At 45.4% G+C, this 20,875-nt stretch overlaps 1 protein-coding gene across 1 annotated transcript in view; it reads left to right on the plus strand.

The window, feature by feature from the left end:
• PLXND1 (plexin D1) overlaps positions 1–20,875 on the plus strand; it is a 92,232-nt gene that overhangs the window by 68,231 nt on the left and 3,126 nt on the right. Inside the window, exons 26-35 of the mRNA XM_062585481.1 lie at positions 4,018–4,164; positions 6,272–6,428; positions 7,769–7,872; positions 8,654–8,717; positions 11,205–11,239; positions 13,447–13,551; positions 14,398–14,561; positions 16,088–16,235; positions 19,329–19,469; positions 20,445–20,519. Of these exons, the coding sequence (XP_062441465.1) occupies positions 4,018–4,164; positions 6,272–6,428; positions 7,769–7,872; positions 8,654–8,717; positions 11,205–11,239; positions 13,447–13,551; positions 14,398–14,561; positions 16,088–16,235; positions 19,329–19,469; positions 20,445–20,519 (1,140 nt within the window). The remainder of the gene's footprint in view (positions 1–4,017; positions 4,165–6,271; positions 6,429–7,768; positions 7,873–8,653; positions 8,718–11,204; positions 11,240–13,446; positions 13,552–14,397; positions 14,562–16,087; positions 16,236–19,328; positions 19,470–20,444; positions 20,520–20,875) is intronic.

The raw sequence follows: 20,875 nt of genomic DNA on the forward strand, positions 1-20,875 counted from the left end.
GGTCACATTTTGGCATAAATAGATGCAAAGCAAACTTGAAGTCAGACAAACAGCATTTCCTTATATGCAGGCCCATTTTAGCTCAGGGCTATGATTTAAATACTAGTGATATTCAGACAGCTCCTGAGTACTGTTAGTTCCTTTGGATCAACCCTCTTAAAAAAACCAAGAAATGCCTCTCTGAAGGCAAAAGAAAGGTTACTCGCCTGCCTATAACACTGAGCTATCAAATGTGTGACGATGGGTCTGGTTTTTGTTCTTGAGTTGTCCCTGTTAATCACAATGTCTATTTGAAACAGCTGCTACAAAGGTTCTTGCTGCTGTGTAGTGGAAAAAATCAGAGTGCTTGTATATTCCCTTGTAAGTCAATGCTACATGCTTGAAACATTTGTTTTGTATTAATACTCTGCCTAATAGTCCGTCCATTTGTGTTTTGGGGGAAAATGATTTGAAGGCGCTGTCCTCAACTGGAAGAGAGGGGCAGGCCACAGTCACCAGTGGTCTGAACATGTGCGGGGCACCTGAAGGTGATGGAGTTACAGCTCTGACAGGGTGAGGTTTGGCCCTGTGTTTTCAGTAGAGAGGATGAAGAAATTTCCAGAAGCTTACTGTTTGGGGGTTGGAATCAGAGAAGTATTTGAAAATTTGCAGCATTTGCACAATTGATGCAAACCTCTGTTTCTGCAGATCTGAGTAGGAATCATAAATGAAATGATCCCTATCAGTACTTTCTGCTACTGCTTAGACTGAAAATGCTGGGAAAAAAAACAAACAAAAAAAAACCAAAAAAACCAAAAAAAAACAACCCTTCCCTGTATGATGTCTTAGTACCCTTGTGCCTAAGCCTTAACTGGATGGAAGGATTGATAATTAAATGAAAATAAGAGAGACAAACACGATGGATCTGGAATACAGCAGTTAGATCTGGGTCCAAAGTTCCCAAAGTTTTGCAAGGGAAACAGCTGAGTTTTGGTTCTTCACATTATGCAAATAGCAGATCATCCTAAAATTAGCAGATGCTTAGGATAAGCAGCTGCTTTCTGTTCCTTTCCCACCCTAACCTCACCAAGTCATTCTGGCAATGACTCTAATGTGTTCCTGGGAGGACATCTCTAATGCATCTCTAATGTCTTGTCAGCCTTGTTAATAAGGCAGCAACATATGAATCCAGTCTGTGCTCTAAATCTTTTATTTTTTCCCAAGCATATAAAAATCAAACCCTCCCACACTCATCATGCATGAAGCAGTTCAAATAATGCCAGCCTGAACTGTGCTTTCCATTACTTTAAAGTTACTTCAGTGCCCTGGGTAGCTTTAAGAGCCCTTAAGAATTCAGTCAAAAATTAAAATGAAGTCTCATTAAAATACGTTCACAATAGGCAGAAAAAAGGCCCCAGAATGTGTTTTTTTTTAAGTAATTTTTCTCCTGAATCAGCACTAGTCTCTTCAAGATAAACTTCCTTTCTCCCATCTAGCAAGTCCAAAGACAGTTTTGATTTGTTTCCACATGAGTTTTCTGAACTATACTTGAGGTTTCCAAGTTTACCATTTTATCTGTAGTCCCTGCTTGCCAGCCCTCTTTCCTCTCTTTGAATGTCACTGTCTGATTAGCACTTTTGCAAATTTCCATAACATCCCACGGTTTCTGAATCTGAAAGCCAAAAAGACAAACAAAAATAGTATCTAGCAGGCTGAGCACTGTAGTTTATTTCCTGTGCAGCAAGTCTTGAGGATGGCTCTTGTTCATTTACATGGCAGCAGGGTATGAAATATCCATTTCACTGGATTCTCGGGCTGCCCCCTTTTCCTTTCCCACTGTATGTTCGCGTTCCTTGGAAGGTGCCAGATGATCAGTCTCAGCCCATACAGTGTACATTGACTTCAGGCGATAAAGAGCTCCTATATCAGCAGGACTCATACAGACTTTTCATGTTTTTTTGAGGTAACTTTGTCACAGTTCACCAACTTCTTTATGTGGGTTGAATCTATATCCAGGATCCAGGCAGCATCAGAACTTTCCAATAAGGGACTGGATGGCAGGTTTCCAAACTTGGTGCTGAATTTAGCAGTTGGATTTGTCCCTACTATGTGCTTAAATGCGTCAGCATAAAGTTTCTGTTCACAACAGAGTCATAACTAGGATTTGTAAGCCCCTCTTGTGTTAGATTAACTTGGCAATGCTCCACAATTCACATCACATTACAGCGAAAACAGGTAGTGCAATTTCGACATGGCTTGGTGTCAGTATAATCCCTTGCCTGATCTCTCCTGAACTTGCCTTTCTCTCAGCAACTGAGTTTTCTTTATGTCTCTGACCTTTTCTCAGCTCTCATGATCCTCAACGTCTATTCCCTAGAGCACACCTTCACTTGTTTCTCCACTTTCTGGAAATTAGGTCTTTTTCCATTTCCAGTCCCAGCAGTTATGCTGTTGAGCCTATTTTATATGGCTTGCTCAGAAGGAACATTGCAGGAAGTCATTAAACCCCAGCAGAAGGCCCAAATAACTTTCTTGTGTTCAGAAGAAAAGTTGCCCTTGGAAAATTAAACATGGGCACCATGGCACAGATGGTGTGTGCCCACCTACAGCCATGCTTTAGTGTCTTAATGTCAATTGCGCTGAATGCAGCCGGATCAAGATTGACATCACACTAATTGCTTTAGCAATTATAAAGCAATTAGAATAAAAGAATCACCAAATCTTAATTAAGAAGCAGATTGAACAGGATTTAGCAGCTCCTAGCTGAGAAATATCAAAATCATTCAATATATGTTGTCTTGAGCAAGATATCAGATGGCAGAGATTTTTGTGCTGGGATGTGTGTGATGCTCAAAAAATAAATAAATGTGCAATAATTTACACTTGCCTCATTTGAAGAAAATTATACATGAACATTAGGGAGAATGGAATGTACTCCAGTACTGAGAAGTTTCTTAAGAAAATAGCTTCACTAACAACCAGTGTAGCAGATGTAAGTGGATCAAAAACCTGGCATAGATCCATGTAGCTGAAATGCATCACAAATAGCTGTTCTCTGTTATTTTATTTTATTTTTATTACAGTAGTGTCACAATTCACCTCTCTGCTATAAGATGAAGCTTCATAAATATAAGGAGATAAATGGTGTGCTTGCTGTTGCTTGGGAACAGCTTGGTCGATCCTTTCTGTTTTGCTGTGATCAGAGCTCCAGTGCAGTGTGAAAAGCATGACTGCTGGGACCCAGATCCACAGACGTACAGAGCAGCCTCACTTCCAGGGACTTCAGTGGTACACCAGGCAGCGGAAAGAGGAGTTCAGCTGATATCTTCATTAGAAATTAGGCACCCAAATACCTCTGTAGACCTGGATATTTGTGCAAGCTAGTCTCGTTCCTGTCCTGCTGAATGCAATATATTATACAGTACGTGCTCTGCCAGGCTTCAGAAAACAAGTCTGTATTGGAGTATGCCAGATTCTCCCTGAAGTTCATATATAATTTCATGTGTAAATTAATGCACATTTATGTTTTGCTGAGCATTATGCATGTACCCACTCAACACAGCTACACATATGTCCCTACCTTCTGAAACTGTACCCAAGTGCTCTGCTGGTGAGAAAATGCTAGTGTAACCTGTCTGTGGTAATTTGTGATCTTACAGTACTTGCTATAGGAATTGGACAGTTTGCAATGATGCCAACAGGCACAGCTCACCCTCCCACAAAATTGGCCGTGGTTGTTGCCAGGTATAATGGCCTCTTCTCTTTCTTTTCTGAATTATCACATTGCCATGAGTCTAAAGACTTCTGACCAGCCTCAGGGAGATGCTGGCAGGAGCCAGGGGAACTGATGGCACTAAGCACTCTCCAGAGGTTTCCAGCACCTGGCATGGGTCAGTCCCACTCCTCGGTGTGGTGGGGCACATTACAGTTTTCATTTGCCTTCTGTATTTATGCAAAGTCTGTCCCAGCTGTGCAGCTGGAAGGCATTGCCATCACCGATTCCTGTTTACTTACTTGATTTTCTTTCCTCTTCCCCAGGAGACGGTTGGAGAGCCATTCTTCCTGTTGATCTGTGCTATCAAGCAGCAAATTAACAAGGGCTCCATCGATGCCATCACAGGGAAAGCCAGGTACACCCTCAACGAAGAGTGGCTCCTGAGGGAGAACATCGAGGCAAAGCCGAGGGTGAGTGGTGCTTATAGCCCAGTGTGCTGATAGTTGCTGTACACCAGATGCGGTAGCTGTGCGAGCAGATGACTTGGTGCCTATGCAGTTGTGATAACGACATAAGTTAAACGAGCACCTGCACGGGCACCTTGCCAACACCTACATGGTACAGGACCTACATGGCGCCTTCCAAACAAGGCTCCTAATGACTGCATTAGCTACCACAGCCGTCCTTTGGTGAGTCACCTAAGTGGCTCAGTTTAGGAATGGAGGGAGATAAGTAAGTTTGTTAGGCAATAGTGAGAGAGTTAAAGCAACCTGGAATATCAACTTCTTTGTTACGAGTGAAGACTTGGAGTTCTGGTGTGAAGGCTTTGCATAGGGTGTTACAGGAATGGTGCTGAAAAGCAATTCTGCAAAATGCCTCCTGTGGGAATAGGACAGACTAAGGTTGTACATGTGAAGGACTTTATTCCCTTCACTGCCAGACACAGAATTCAACAGACGCCTTTCCAGACCCTTGGTCAAGTTCTGCTTTCAATTACCTGGCATAAATCTGGAGCAGCTTCACTGAAGTCAGCAGGCTACCGCAGATGTGCATCCTGGTAACTCAGAGCAGGTTCAAGCTCCACATCCTCTGCATATCCCTGTTACCAATTGACCTATAAATTTACAGCGCAAACTGAGAGGGGTTAGCAGCAGGGCACAAAGTATTAGCTTTCTCAACAGAAATGGTAACTTCCTAAGTCCATGTAGGGGAAGTGCAGCTGCCTCCTACTTTTTTGCAAGAGAAGTGGATATAGGGTATGTTGCAGGAAGGAGAACAACTGCAGGGTTAGTGCTAACTCACCAGTCATTCCCCAAATTGCTGGTAACTGAATCTCTGCTTTAAAAAACACCTGCACATTATACTTGGTGAAAAATCAACTTCATTTAATACTATGAAGAAAATCAGACTTTGTGTGTGCATTGACATTGTTCTCATCACCAGGGATGCTGGTTGTGTATCCTTCTTGCTGATACTAAAAGTGGTATTTGCAAATGAATCTGTGGGCTTCCAGGAGGTCAATCTCACATTCACCAGTTTTCCTTCTAAGAGGCAACTGTATTTGTGCAGAAGCAGTATTCCTGGAGCGTGGGCAGTTTCCTGACCTGGGCTTGCAAGTCAGGTAGTTTGGTGGTTTCAGAGCCCCAGTTTCATTCACAAATAAATAAAGGCACAAAGTTCTACTTTGAGATTCATTGCACCCAAGGAAGGGGAGGAAAAAAAGTAGGAAGCAGAGTTTGAACTCTTGCAGAACGAAGCCCATGGGAGTGGGAGGGGAAAGCTATGCTTGTGGCATTTGAGTCTACACAGATGGTGAAAGGAGGAGATACCTGGATCCTCCATTCCTTCTCACTGGACTGATGGAGTAGCAGCTCCCGAAGGAGTAGGAGGAGGTCTGGATAGGAATGGAGTCGCTCTTACTGCCCTGCAGCTCTCTGCTGTAATTGCAATAAAAAATTGAGCATCCCTGAGTTTGAACTGTGTCTGTCTGTCTATGGCAGCCTGAAGCCTCTTGCAGCTAACTGTCCAGCTACTAAGTTATGTTCTTGAACAGATCATTGCATACTGATGATGGCATACACGCCAGTATTGCACCAGATTTAAAATGGAGAATGTTTAAAGCTTGTTTAAACAACTGAATTCAGTCCATTGCACCAGGGAAAGGCAAAAAAATGAGCATTGACTGTCCCATTAGTCACTAGTTGGAGCCAAGGAGGTGAAGACATGACTGGGTTATGGAGACTGAACTTTCCTCCTGCCCTCCGAGGTGGTCTCTGCACGTCAGAGCTAAGGCCCATTAGCAAGGCAGCATGAGAGAAGGTTGCAGCGTTGCTCCCTATGCTCTCCTAGCTCTGTGAATAAATAGGGACCTTCAGTCTCCAAGGGCTATAAATCAGTGCCTTCCCTTAGCAGTAAAACATAGATGAGCACATTTGTTCAGCATGATTTCCAGCAGCACAGGGCCTAGAAGATACCAGTGAGAGCTGTGCATGCCCTTCAGCCTCTGTATGTCCTTGGGAGCCAGCAGACCATGGCAAATCGTTCCCACCTTGTGCTTAACTCAGCCTCTCCCCGTAGAACCTCAACGTCTCTTTCCAAGGCTGTGGGATGGATTCCTTGAGCGTTAGGGCCATGGACACAGACACGCTCAGTCAAGTGAAAGAGAAGATTCTGGAAGCCTTTTGCAAGAATGTCCCATATTCCCAGTGGCCAAGAGTAGAAGACGTTGATCTTGGTAAGGACTGAGTTTGTTAAATAGGCAAGTTCTTATATCTAAGATGTAGGAGTGCATGTTGCACAGTAGCTCTTCATATCTATCAGAAGGCATTGGGTGAAGCAGCACTGATGAGCGGGCAGGCCTCAAGACAGCCTTTCGCTGAGAGTGGTCTGTGGGAAGGAGGGACAGGACCAGATCTTGATGGGCAGGGTGCTGTAGGGAACCATGTTACTGGAAGGAAACCTTAGGAAAGTCCAGCTTAAGCACAGAGATGCTTGGGTTTACACCCTTCAAAGCCTGTAATCCTAACCCCGCAAACAGGATATCATCCTCTAAAATACCCTTGAGCCTGCATATGGCAAGTTAATGCATGTCCCTCAATAAGTAGTTCCAAAAGAGCCCATGGACTTCTATCTGGCCATGGATTCAGAGTTGTCATTTACTTACCCAAAAGCTAGCTCTTTCTCCTAAAAGTTAGGAAGAATCCAAGCCGCATGCTGGAAAGATAAAAATCTGATAAGATAAAAGTCTGCAGACTGCCTGTATAGGCTCTATCTTATTTCTGTGGCCACATCTTGACCCAATCTGCTCCCTCTACCATCCTTGTAGAGCTGTGGAGGTACCCCTTGTGTCATGCCAAGGCACACCCAGACAGGAGGCAGCACAGGTGATGCCCGCTGCACCCCTGCTAGTGCCCATGCTGACGGCTGCTCCTCCATGGTCCGTGGTGGGCCATGGAGACACACCCTAGTTGGCAGAGATGGTCGCAAGGGATGAAAATCAGTATTATCAGAGCCAGAAGGTGTTTCTACAGGAAAATACACTGAACTAGAGCAAGTGGCAGTGCCTTGCTCCTGCTCACCTGGTGCACACGTGGCACCTTTGCATCCAGGTGCATCACATGCTCTTTCCCACTTGGTAGCAGGCAGTAGCCTTTGGTGGGTTTGCACACTGCCACATGGTTGTCTTACCCACACCACTCCCTGCTGCTTTGCTGTGGCAGGTCAAACACAGCCTGCAGCACAGAGACAAGGTGGAACAGGGGTGAAGTGAGAGCTGTGCTCCTGTTGTGTCTCCGAGCAGAGACCTTCATCACCTCTTCCAGCTCTATCCAGTCCAGTTCTAGTCCAGGAAATCCCTGCTTCTGGTGTTAACCCTGAAAGTGTTTTTACTGCATTGGCCATTGGAAAACATCTGTTTCAGTTTGCCAGCACAGAGAACCCCAGAGGCCTTTGAAGTAGGGCTCGGCAGCACCAGTGTGCTGTATGGCATGTGGCCTCCAGAATAAGATGCCTTAGTCCCAACTGCACGTGCCTTATTCAAGCTGGATTTTCACTTTCTCCCTTTTCTGTGTTTAGAGTGGTTTGCCACAAGCACTGACAGCTACATCCTCCGGGACCTTGACGATACCTCTGTGGTGGAGGATGGCAGGAAGAAACTGAACACATTAGCCCATTACAAGGTAAACCTGCAAGTGCTGCAGAAAAACTTTGCTTCCTTGGACCCTACCTGGCCTCAGGGGTGAGTTGCAATTCCCCTTCCAAAAACAAGATTATCAGAAACAAGCAGGGATGTTGCCATAGCTTCATGAGAGCTTCTGGGGAATAGACATCTGCCCTGGTGAGAAGCTCGTTAATATTGCAACACAGTGAAACTAATTAAACACTCTTCATGCAAAACAAGTTATTCCTGACAACAGAAAAAGGGAGGAAAAAAAGCTCCTATTCCCAATGGCCACCAGCTTGGCTGATTAGTATCACACTGCTCTTGATCCCTACTCCTGCTAAAATCTCTGCAAAATTGCTGTTGACTGCCCTGAGAGAAGGAGCTGGGGATGCTGTCACGGAGCTAAGGCCAAAGATGTGGGCCAAATGTGGAGAGTCATATTGTTTTCCTGTCGGCTTTTCATTTAAAATTAAATGAAACTGGAAGTTTTTATTTGATTTCCACATTCCCTAGTATCCATGGAAGTGTAATCCTCACTGCCCTGTAACAGTGCATGGAAAACCAAAAACGGAGCTGAGAAATGACTAGCACGTCTCACCCTGTCTTTGTGGTCCCTGGCACTGGGCATACGTCCTTGTGAGATTGGTCACCATCTTGACAGTGGCAGCTTATCTGGCCTAGCTAGGCCCAACCACATAGTCAAGGGACTGCTGCTGCAGTGACAGAGCTGCCTGTGGTCCCTGTGCACCCAATCTGTCATTGATGTCCCTGTGTTTTCCTGTTCCCTTTGTCTGCAGATCCCTGAAGGGGCGTCACTGGCTATGAGTTTGTTGGATAAGAAGGATACTACACTGAGCAGAGGTAATAACTCACTTTTCTTTCCCTGTTGCTGGTGACCAGGCAGAAACACTTTTTTTTTTTAGCAGGAGCTGGGGAGACCAAGAGTCAGCTCTGTGTGGTGGGGGATGCTGTGGGCCTGCTGCCAGCCCCTTGCTTGAACAGGCTGGTGTGGAGTTGGCCCTTGCAAGGTTGACTGTAGTGATTATCAGTACTCTTAGAGCCCTATTTTGTGGTGGCACTTTTGGACAGAGCTTGGCATTGGTCAAGCCACCTTTGTGCCTGGGAAGAAAGTGAATGCATGACACTATTGAGGAAAAGCAGATCTTTTTTTTGGCCATATCTGCAAAATCATTTACATCTATGCCTTTCATCATGCTGTGCAGCATGGCAAGGTGTTTAGTGCAAATCTGTGCTGGGAACCAGACACAGAACCTGTTGAAGAAGGACCAACAAGTAAAGAGGAAGTTTGCCCTTGCCTTTTTGCATTACAGGCTCTTCACATGGAAAGGGTTACAGGCTCAACATTTTCTTTGGGCCTTGGACCCCCCCTTAGGAACAGCCCTAAGCCAGGATAATAAAAGTGGAGGGGCACCATGAAGCGTTGCTCTGTCGTGCGTGCACTGTGCCACCAGCCAAGAAGGGAGTGCTGCCCCGACTTGAGCGGGCAAGTCAGCAGCCAGACATATGCTTAAACGGCCCTTCCCATCCTCTGAGGCCTCAACTGTTCTTTCAGCAAGCCCCATTTGCCCACTGAACCCATGCCCATGCTGTGACTTACATTTGGGGCAGAGATAATTGTGGAGCCACAGGAAACTTACCCATCATGAACAATCAGCTCTTACACGCTCTTCCCTTTCTACTGGATTCCTTGTTACTGAGATTGAGCAAGCCCCAGATGTCTATGATGGGTCACAAACTGCCCAAGCTCTGGACGCTTGCAGGCCTGAATCCTGCCATTCAGATACAAGCAGTGCAGCATTCCCGGGCAGGACTGATGGCTAGACAGAAGAGTGGAGTGGAGACACTTAGTGCTTTATTGACTGCAATGCATGGCATGTCCTGAAAGGCAGCCAACACTCTGGAGGGGAAAAAGAGCTCCAAAGAGCTGGGAGCAATGTTTCTGCAGGATTCTGGCAGAGTGGGGAGGGTAGGCCTACAAACTGCCAGGATTATGATAATTTGGTCAGCAGGCCGGCCGACATGAAGTCACCGGAACCGGTGCTGCTGAATAGCCCTGTTTGTCACCATCTGTTCTTGCGCAGCCACCGCTGAGTGTCGTGGCTGCCGTTCCGCCTTGCTGTGAGCACTCCTCACTCATCAGGCACGGGCAGACTCTGAGCCAGACCCATGGGAGATGGGCGGCAGAGCGAATGTTTCAGTGGGCAGTCCTGAGTCTGGGATTGACCCTTGTGAGTGGGTGGCTTCCAGATTCCTTCTAGCTTTAAGGTTTTTTTGACTTGCAAAAAAAAAAGAAAAAATGATTAGGTTTTTCTGCCCTCTCTTACTTCTGTAGGAGAAATTAAGGAGGTCTGGGAAGTGTACGTTTCTGATACATGCACGGGAGGAGATGGAAGAGCTTTGTTTGTGTTCTTACTTTGAAAATGTTCTGTCCAGTATCCTCTTCTCTCTGTTTGCTGAAGTGCTGAGTGCTTTCCCAGTCCTGAAGCTAGAGGTGTTTGAGAATTTCACAAGAATGTTTTTTTTTTTCCTCACATGCTTAATAGAGCCTTGCATTAAATCTGTGCTAGTTAAGGAGAAGAAAAGGAGAAATCAGAAACTCAGTTGAGCTCAGTGGAAAATCCCTTTCCCTCCCAATTATACATGTTCATTTCTTGTCAGCATACATCTAGATTTCAGACTGTGCAGAGAATCAATACAAGCCAAGATAGAAAAAAAAAAAATCACATTTAAAACATATTTCGAACCCCAGTCTCTCAGGCCTTTTCTCACAGTTGGTGGAACAAGAAATGGAGGGCTGTTAGAGTCCAAAAGCAGACCGGATTGTCGCAGGGAGGGAGGGAGCTACCACAGCTTCTGAGGCTGGAAGGTGTAGGTGTCAGTTCCTGCTCCAGGAATAGATGGTGTGAGCCTGTCTCTAATGCCGGAGTGCTTTGCCCATCAGGGTTAGGAGATGCTGTTCAGCTGCCCATGGTGAGTAAAGCTGAAAGGCAACTGAGGACAAACATGGTAGGCATCTCAGGGTGCCCAGCGTGTAGAACAGACTGCCAGGGTTCCTAAGTACTGCCCCTGCTCTCACACTGTCATGGGCTCCACTTTTAGAATACCCATTTGATATTTAAAATACTCCTTACCCCACTTCCTGAGGTATTCATCACACCACCTAAAAAGGGGTAAACACCACCAAAACAAAGCAAAATGCTGAAATCTCATGGACCACAAGCAGGTGTTTGGTTTCTTACTGAAAGCAAAACACATCCACTTACATGGGTAGTTTGTGGATGCTAGTTTTCTGTTTGATTCCTCAGACTAAGCTGTTTTTCTTTACAGTGAAGGATTTGGATACTGAAAAATACTTCCATTTGGTAAGTATCCTGCTTGAACTCAAGGTTAGTGCCTGGCCCACCGGGGGTGGCCGCTGCGAGGGTCCTTGTGAATTCTCCCCCCCTCCCCCCATACCAGTTGCTCTGTAGGAAGCAGCTCCTGGGGAGTGGGGCCTTCACTCCAGGAAATCATCTTAGCAGCAAGGTGCACAGATAAGTAAAGGGAAAGGGAGAGCCTGCACGCACAGATCACAGCAACAGCTTTGCTTCCCCAGCCCTTTCTTGTAGCTGCAGCAATAATTACTTACACAGGGGTGTTTGGTGGGTGGGAAGGCAGCCCAGCCCTAGGGAACTGGCCATGCATGGTTGCTCTGCTTGCAGCAATGGAGGAGCCTAAAGCAAAGGGCAGTAGGGCTGTACTTAGCCTTATTGTCCACAGCATGGCTGGGAATGGGCTCCATATGTGCAGTACATGCCGACAGACGCATTTGTCAAGCAGCCAGCTTGCTGGCCTGTGATCAGAACTGCCCTCGGGGACTGGGGAGTGGGGGGGGGCTGAAACCTTTGTGGTTACACATTGTTCGGATATTCTGATAATAATTGAACACACACATTAATTTTGGCAGCAGTAGGGAGAGAATAAAGCTTATATCGTAATCTTGACTCTAATGCGTGTAGTTCTACATAGTTCACCTTTACGATGGTGCCTGTTAATAGACAAAGGAAGATATTAGTTGCATTTCTGAAAACTGATGCTGCTGCAAACCATATAGGCTTACTCTCTCCAGCAGCAGCCAGCCCCTGCTGCACTGAAGGAAAGCAAGTCCTTTCAGTCTATGGGTAAATCCTGAGCTAAGGCAATGGGACCAGACTGCTGACTGAAATCGGGGTCACGCTGGCAACTGTGACAGAGGTGTAATGATTTGTTCTAAGAGCCCGATCCCAGAGCATCACTTTCATGAAGGAAGGGGGGGCGGGAGGGTGAGCTGGAGCCCACTGGCTGCCGAGGAGACCTCTCTCCCTGGAGGTCAGTAGTGTGAAAAACGCTGGGAGCAGAGAAGGAGACCAGGAAGGCTGTGAATGTGCAGTGATCACTCTTTTCACCTCCCTTTTCACCTCTGGGCTCCTGCTTTTTCAGTATATGTGATGGATGAGGAGAAAATCTTTTCAGCCTTGCTGATATTAACTTAATTCATCTCCAGGGGCTGAAATGTCAGGTGTATGAACATGCAGGATCAGTGCATGTTAGTTTTCTTCAGAGAGACCCAAAGAGAAGTGGAAAGGTTATCTGTCGAAAAGCTTTAGTACTATGGGACATCATAAAAATTACCAGGGTGGCAAAATAATTGTTATGGCCTGATCTAGCTTTCAGCAGCCGCAGGGAGTTCAGAAATGTTGCCTGGCCCTGCAGTCTGATCACAGAGCAGCTCAGCTGGTAACATCCTTGGTCGAGTCACCTAATAGGAATAACTGGCATGCTGCCTGCTTCCCAGGACTGTGGGAAATTTATTAGTTCCTGCTTGCGCACCACTGTGAAAGTATGAAGTGCTAAGTGCTGCTAAAAGCTGTTAGGAAAAAATGTGTTATGAACAACAACAATATTTTACAACATTATTTTTTTTTCTGTGCTAAAGTTTCCATGTTCAAATAGAGTACATACAATGCACGAACGTGTGTGTGCACGCACACGCACACAGAGCAAGGAAGAGAAGGGACAGGAAGATGACTGCGCACATGTGAAACAATGCCAAGATGTACTTAAATGGCTTGCTAGATCATTATAAAATGGTAATTAGCTGACTGACCAATGGAATATTTATTTTTGTTTTTAAAAAGGCCAGGGTAGGAATACTGGCTGAATGTTCTTGCACTTTTTCCAAATTTAAAAAAAAGTTGCTTTCTGTGGAAGCCTTGTGCTTTGCTTCTGGGAACCTAAACTGCAGCCACACTGGAGTACTTCACAGAGATCAGAAAGGGAATCTGACTAGAGTGCAAAATGAGAGTGATCGTTTCATTTTCTTTGCCTAGATTGAGAGAAGCAATAAAGAGAGCAAGAGAAACAAATGTCAGGGGGAAAAAAAAATGAGCATTATAAATTACATTTTACAACCAGATGAGGATGTATTTATAACACAGTAACTGCTTTTTAATTGAATTGTATATGCAACTGAAATTCTGTAGCTAAAGGAAAATCTATTGTGACACTTCCAGGGACAAGAATTCTTAGCATATATTTTGTATTGGACTAGGTTCTCCCGACTGATGAATCAACCGAACATAAGAAGTCCCACAGACAGAGCCATAGAAAAAAAGTCCTTCCGGAGATCTACCTGACTAGGCTGCTCTCCACAAAGGTGAGAGGGGGGGACACCTACAAAGGAGACTGGGACACCTTCATTTATGGCAAGTGGGATTGTTGTTTGCAGCCTGTAGCAAGAAGGGATAATGTAGGAAAGGAGCACTGCAGGGCCTGTCCCTCTAGAGAGGCAGAGGGACTCTTCTGTCATGATACATGGAGAAGCCTTCAGTGAGGCTGCTGGGCACTGCTGGCTTGCTGGGTTCCTTCCAACTTTCTAGCTCTTAACTGGACCAGCAGAGCTGCTGTATGAAGCCTCCCATGATCTCTCTGAGTGTTAGTCTGGATTCTGCACACATGAAAGCGATGCTGACAACTTCAAGGCTCATGATGCACAATTCAGATCTGAGGCTGAATTTCCCCAGTGAGAGATCCTGCTGGGAAAAGAGGTGGAGATGCTCAGCTCTAGGAGCAGGAAGAATGTGCAATCTTAATTCAGATTTGAACTTCCTCATTTTCTAAGAGTGTTCAGATCCAACAGTTGGGCTCCAAGCCCATCTTTAATCCCAGCATGATGTCTCATTGGAGCAGAGATCACAAGAATGGCCAGCAGTCTCCAGGCTTCTTTGTATTTACTGTGCAGAACAATCACAGATGTGAGATCCTAGCAGTAGGAAAGAAAAACCTCGATGCCAAAAGAAATTAAACCCAAATGCAAGCTAATTACATCACTATGCACAAACAAAGCTTTCCCTCCCTGCTTCAGCTTCCTCTTCCTCTTTCCTTCCTGCCGGCAGCAAAGCATTTGCCCTCATGCATACCAGTCACAGTCCCCTTAAACTGCTTTTCTGGGTTCAGACGCTGCTGCTTTTCCCCATCTACATTGTGTGCACTTGTCTCATAGGGCACGCTGCAGAAGTTCCTGGACGATTTGTTCAAAGCCATTCTCAGTATCCGAGATGATAAGCCGCCTGTGGCCGTGAAGTATTTCTTTGACTTCTTAGAGGAGCAAGCAGAGAAAAGAGGGATCACAGACCCTGACACTATGCACATCTGGAAGACCAACAGGTTTGGAAGAGAGGATGTCTTCTTTCTTTCTTTCTTTCCAGCTCTCAAGACCAGCAGCTGCAAAGCCATGGTGGCCTGGATTAATCATTAGGTTGCTAAAAGTAGAACCAATGAGGGACTCGAAAAACAAGGAGGAGAAGAATGTGTGTGTGTTTGTTGGGGGAGAGGGGGGAACCAAAAGATGAGATGGTTTGGAGAGCTTCGAACAAACACAGAGCTTAGAGCGCTCAGGGGAGCAGAGAGCTGGAAGAAGAGGCATAGCCAGATAAAGGAGGCTGCCAAAGAGGCAGACTAATATAAATAATTAAAGGAGAAACAGGAGAGGGAAGGAATGACAGGAGACAGCAACACTGTTACCTCCAAGCACTGAAGAATCTGAGACAGATTCCAAAAACATATCAGGCTTTAAAACATCACAGAGATTTTTAAATTGGTATATTTGGCTCCTTTTCATTTGATTTATGGCTTTTCAGCCATCGGGGCACTTTTTCAGACTTATCTCTATAACCAAGCAAAGACTCTAGGGTATTCACAGGACTCCAGGAGCTGATGCTGTAATAACGTCATGACAGCTGGTAGCGCAGCACTGGGGACAAACCGGGAATTCTACTGAGGGACGTTATGAATAGCAGGAAGGGTGCAGAGGGGAAGAGGGGTGAAGAGGAGAAATAGAGAAGGGAAGAAACCAGGAAATTCAACAGAGGGAGAGCAGGGAGGTTGGCAGGAGCACAGAGGCAAAGCGGAGCTCTTCCGAGGCTGCAGGGACAGTAACCGTTTCCAGCCCAGCATGTGAAGAGTGAAAACAAATTTGTCTGGGACAACATGCAGCTATGACATGTGAACTACAGATTTGCCTAACCTTAGTTATCTTTAATTGCTAGTAGCAGTAAGACCTACAGGAGCTTTCATTCATAGGCTTCTGAGGAGGGATGGTAGAAAGGGCAAGCACTGTACTGAAACTGTGTTGTGGACAAATATGCACTGAAATAACTGGAAGAGAAAACAATGAAAGAGACCAGAAAAGGTAACACAGAAAACCTGCTTAATGGGGCAAGGCTCAACCGTCAGAACCAGGTTACTGCTAACAACAAAGAAAACGCAAAAAGAAGCTAGCACCCGGCCTACAAAACAAAAACCAGCAAAGGAGGAAACCTGATTCAAAAGCCACATGCAGGCAAAAGTGCCAGTTCCTCTCCTGGCACACAGGCTAGCTCAGTGAGTTACAAAAGGAGCACGGGAATAAGCTCTCATAAATAGGGCTGTACATGAGGGTTCCAGTCTGTGCCTCATGCTTCAGACTGAAGAAATGGCTCTTCGGGGTTAAGAGGTGCGCCTGCCCCTTCAGCTAGACAGAGTAACTTGCATTACCAAATGTGATTAAATAACAGAACTTGTCTTAACATTTTCCCATCTCTTTTATTCAGTTTCTATCAATATCTTTCCTGCATGTCTTTTCCTTTATTCTCCTCTTCCTGTGGCTTGCAACAATTCACCTGATGTGTGTTCCTGGCATCATTCCTTTGCAGCCTACCTCTGAGGTTTTGGGTCAACATCCTGAAGAACCCCCAGTTTGTCTTTGACATTGACAAGACAGACCACATAGACGCGTGTCTCTCTGTGATAGCCCAGGCCTTCATTGACGCCTGCTCCCTATCTGATCTGCAGCTGGGCAAGGTACAGTATAAGGAGGACATTTCATTCCTGCTAAGGAATGAACACAGACACAGAAGAACATAGGTGGGAGGGACTTCTGGAGGTTATCTGATCCAACACCCCACTCCAAAGCAGGGCAGAATGTGATCCAGTTGCTCAGTCTCATGCAGTCAAGTTTTGACCTGATGAGTCCTCCCCGACTCTAACTGTTCAAGACTGATCTTAAAATTTGTACCTTCCATCACAAATGACACTCAGAGTGAGAACACACAGCTCAGAGGATGGAGACCTGATTGGTGACTTGTGTCACAATCTTATCCCATCGTTGCAGAAAAGCTGCACCCAGCTTGCTCAGCACAACTTCTGTAACACTTTCCAGTTAGACTGGTTTGCTAGCAAACAAATAATCTTTATTGTTGGCTGAGGAAGGGGATAACATATTAAACAGTGCACAGGTGGGTCTTAGCTCTGTATCTGGACATATTCACAGAGTGTGGGCATACTCCAAGCTGGAGCTCACCTCCTTCAGTCAGGGCTATTTTCCTGGGACAGCATTAATCTAGGAATCCTGTAACAGAGGCAAAGAAATGATGTAAACTCCCAGTAACAGAATAAAAGACCATGGCATACCATTGACAGAAGAATTAAAAGTTTCATTTGGAGTCTTCTGCACAGCTTCTCACCTTTTGAGAGTCTGATGTCAGAAACCTCCACAGCGTGACTCATGACCTTCCCAATGCCAAAGAGAGGTGAACCAAGCCCTTGTGAATGAAGGTTTTGTTCTGCTCTTGGCTGGGCAGCACAGACCCAATCTAACTCATGCTTGGAGGTTTTGGGACAACTCAGTACCATCCCATAGACAGCATTGAGCAGCACCCTGCAAGTAGCTGCCGTAACCTGCCTGCACAGTACTCAGATCCATGGCAGCTGCAGCCTGTTGATAGACTTTTGCTCCGTCGCACTTTGGTGACCCTCTGGAGCACAGCCAAAGCCCTGAGGGATTCAGCACACCTGTTTAGGCAGCTCAGCATGCCTCTTAGCAAACTCCTAGAAGGCATAGGCCAGCTCTCCTGTCCTCCACATCAGCATCCTGTGCACTCTCCCCTCTGGCTGAAAGGCAACAAGATTTTGAGTGCATGTATTTTACTGTTCTCCCTCTGACTTGGCTAAGTGTGCTGTTGACATTTGAAACTTCCCAACATAAATAAGTTCTATTAGAAAATGCTGTAAATCATCCCTTGCTGTCCCTCCACCCCAAGAGACTAGTGGGCGTACAGTGCATGATGTGGGAGCAATGCCAGGGAGAGGCAGGAGATAGGCCCTGCTTCATGCATTCCTCCCAGACTGAGCACAACAGGAAGCCTTTACTGGGAGAGATTAATACTAGAGGAAGATCTAATGAGCCCTTAATTTTTTGTTTGTTTGGGTTTTGGACTTCTTTTTTGCATCTGTTATGAAACACCTACAATTTGTTCTTGTCAAGCTGTGGATGAGGGAAGAGGGGTCAGCTGGAGTCAGACAACAGATGGAAACATTTCTCAGGACTACAATAGCATAAATGAAGGAATTGTTGAGTAACATGGGAAGAATAAATCCTCAGCACAAAAGTCAGTTTGCATATACACACAGTATATTGTTGAATGTTTTCCAGGCCTGATTCTTCCTCAAGTTTCAGCATGTTCAATAGTGTTACTCTTGATACTACAAATGGGAGAGCAGAGTCAGCCTCCATAGATTTAGAGTGTGTAAGCAGTTATAAAACACTTCCCATCTCTTTATAATACCAGCTGGACCACTCAAATACACATTAAAAAATAACTTGCTTAAAAAAAAAGAGGCAGGCAGGTTTGGTTTCTTTTGCATTTCCAAAGAAGTGTTGTAAATAGGCTCTGTGAGCTGTCTGTATTCCCATAATGCCTTGTCACTGGGTTTGAAAATATGCTGCTATGGGGTATGGTGCTGCATCCAGGTGCCCATTTGCAGCATTAACCATGCTATCTATTGCAAGAGCAGCTTGCCATTACCATTGGTGTCTTCCTATACTGCCTGATACAGCTGGAGATGCTGTCTGCATGAGAACAAGCCAGGCAGGGCTTTAATGCCTGAAGGGTCTTTCCTTGCTCTCTCCAGCTATCATAGCATCAGGGAATAGTCCCTGCACCCGAGTGTCTGGGCAGTGGGATAACTTGATCCTGCTCCTCATTTTGTCCCCAGAGCCTGAGACTGTTGCCCTGAAGGGTACAATGCAAGGCCAGTAAGTCAAGTTCATTCCCAGGGTAATGACATCAAAGGGGCAGAATTACCTACAGGTTAGAATCACTCATGCTTATGTTTGCAGGGAGTGAAAGAGAGGTTAACCTGATAGCATGGCAGGGAGGTTAAAACTGCTTTGTCCAAGTTGACATTAATCAAGAGAACTCAGTGTTTTCCCTTAATTACTTTGCATGCACTGAATATAGGCCAGACAGGTTGCATTAGCCAATGCAAAATAAATCAAAGCTACATTAAAAATCCAAGACCAACATTTCAACAGACAAAGTTCAGCTTGTCTTTGTTAAAGAGCTTTGTTCTTCAGTTTAAATCAAGCTGTCTGTTCAAGAGACATGAGTAAATGCATGCAAAAGCCCTTTACTTGTTATCAATTTCCACACACAGCCTTGAAGCACAAGTATATTATCAAGCATAGCTGTGTTATACTCATTGAGGGATTGTCACCTGGCAACAAGCTACTTCACCTGACCCAGTGCACATTTTTAGTCTGCCCTCAGTGCAAATTAAAACATATTCATTTAAACAACCTTCACTTGCATTAAAGCTAACAGATTTTTTACCTTGTACTAGGGAGAAAGACAGTGGATAGTCCTGTGCAGACAGACAGTATACTGTGATAACTGGCAGCAGCACCTTGAATTAGTGCAAGCATCTGTGTCATTAGCAGTTTTTTGCCTCAGTGCCATTTTGTCCCACTCTTGTCTGTTTAAAGACAGGCTCAAACATTTTTAGCTGTTTCCTGAATCCAACTGTATTAGATAGTGAATGCTTCAGACAAACAGGTTAGAGTTTTCAGGCAGAAACAATACAGTATCTAATTTCAATTTTGCATCCTCACTTTAGGACTCCCCAACCAATAAACTACTGTATGCCAAGGAGATCCCAGAGTATAGGAAAATAGTGCAGCGATACTATAAGCAGATTCACGACATGCCCCCACTCAGCGAGCAGGAGATGAACGCACACCTCGCCGAGGAGTCCCGGGTAAGTAGCACGCGGAGGCCAGCAGGCTGTGGGGTGCCGGCGCTCTGGTGCACGGGACAGGGCCAGGCAGCACGTCAGACTCCGCAGGAGAGGGAGTTTTTGTCCTCGGACTGACAGTTGGGGACTTTGCAGGGAATGGAGAGAGGCGGTGATCTGTTACTGCTTTGATAGACATTGGAAGAAAGAAACGAGAAAGAATATTTTGCTTCAAAATTACAGGCATAAACTTCATCTGACCTAATTCCAAGCATCTTTAATTACTGCCAGAGCTGCAGTAAACATCCATGAGTTAGCTTGAAACTAACTAGCTTTGGCACCAGTGAGATTTTAATGCAAAATTCAGTGCCAGGGAGCCAGGAAGTTTGGAAAAGGATCTCTGCAGCCCTCAGCTCCCCAGCCAGCTGGCCCCCAAGCTGCCCAACTGCTAGGGTCCTGGGTCTCTGACTCCCCAGCAGTCCGTGGGCAGCCAGCCCTGGCAGCCAGCACAAATGCTGGGAGCCCAGGCTCTGCAGAGTCTGCCAGATGCCTGCTGCGGCACCAGCTACAAGCGCTGGCAGCAGCTCCTGGATCCAGACCCTGCCAGGCTTCTGCCACGGCTTCATCAAAATCAAACCACCTCCCTGTGGCATTCTTGCCTCAGCCACCAAGCAGGTTTCTTCTATCACTGTTCCTCTACCTGCTCTGAAGCTACCCCATTCTTTTAAATAGCTTTGAGAACTGATGGGTGAACAGGGCTATCTCGTATGATTGTTTAAGGCTGACTTTAAAAAGACTGACACTGTTTTTGATAAAGGTAAATGCAGCTTCCTTATAGGAGTAAGTCCAAAGTCCAGCTGCATCAATCTAACAGTGACAAAAACACCCAGTCTAAACCTTCTCTTAATCCAGTTCTAATCTATGCCTGTTGATCAGGCTTGAATTTACTTGCTGTATTAGGTTAATACACCTCCCCTTTTTGTTTTGTCTTCTATAAAGAAATACCGGAACGAGTTCAACACCAACGTCGCCATGGCAGAGATATACAAATATGCCAAGAGATACCGCTCCCAGGTAAGCAGGTTTGGCTGTACTCAGGCCATCAGATTACCTGTAGAGAGAATAATAAGCAGTATTTTGTTAGTGAGGAATCAGATGCCTGCATCCAGTCCCACCAAAAAAAAAAAAAAACCAAAAAAAAAAAAAAAACCAAATTTTTTGTCTAATCCCATATACATATATAATACATGCACACACAAACATACTCTGCTATTCCTTGGTCAATGATTTGTTAGAAGATAAGGTCAGCTATTCCCAGCTGATTTTAACAACGTTTCCGTGTGCTAGCTTGAAGGGAGTCTGACCAATGCACAGATCCCCAGATGCTTTTAGGAAGGCAGAGAACCCTGATGCAGTCCACACCCAAAATA

Source organism: Rhea pennata, chromosome 12 (genome assembly GCF_028389875.1).
Source record: "Rhea pennata isolate bPtePen1 chromosome 12, bPtePen1.pri, whole genome shotgun sequence".
In the NCBI taxonomy this organism is placed as follows: domain Eukaryota; kingdom Metazoa; phylum Chordata; class Aves; order Rheiformes; family Rheidae; genus Rhea; species Rhea pennata.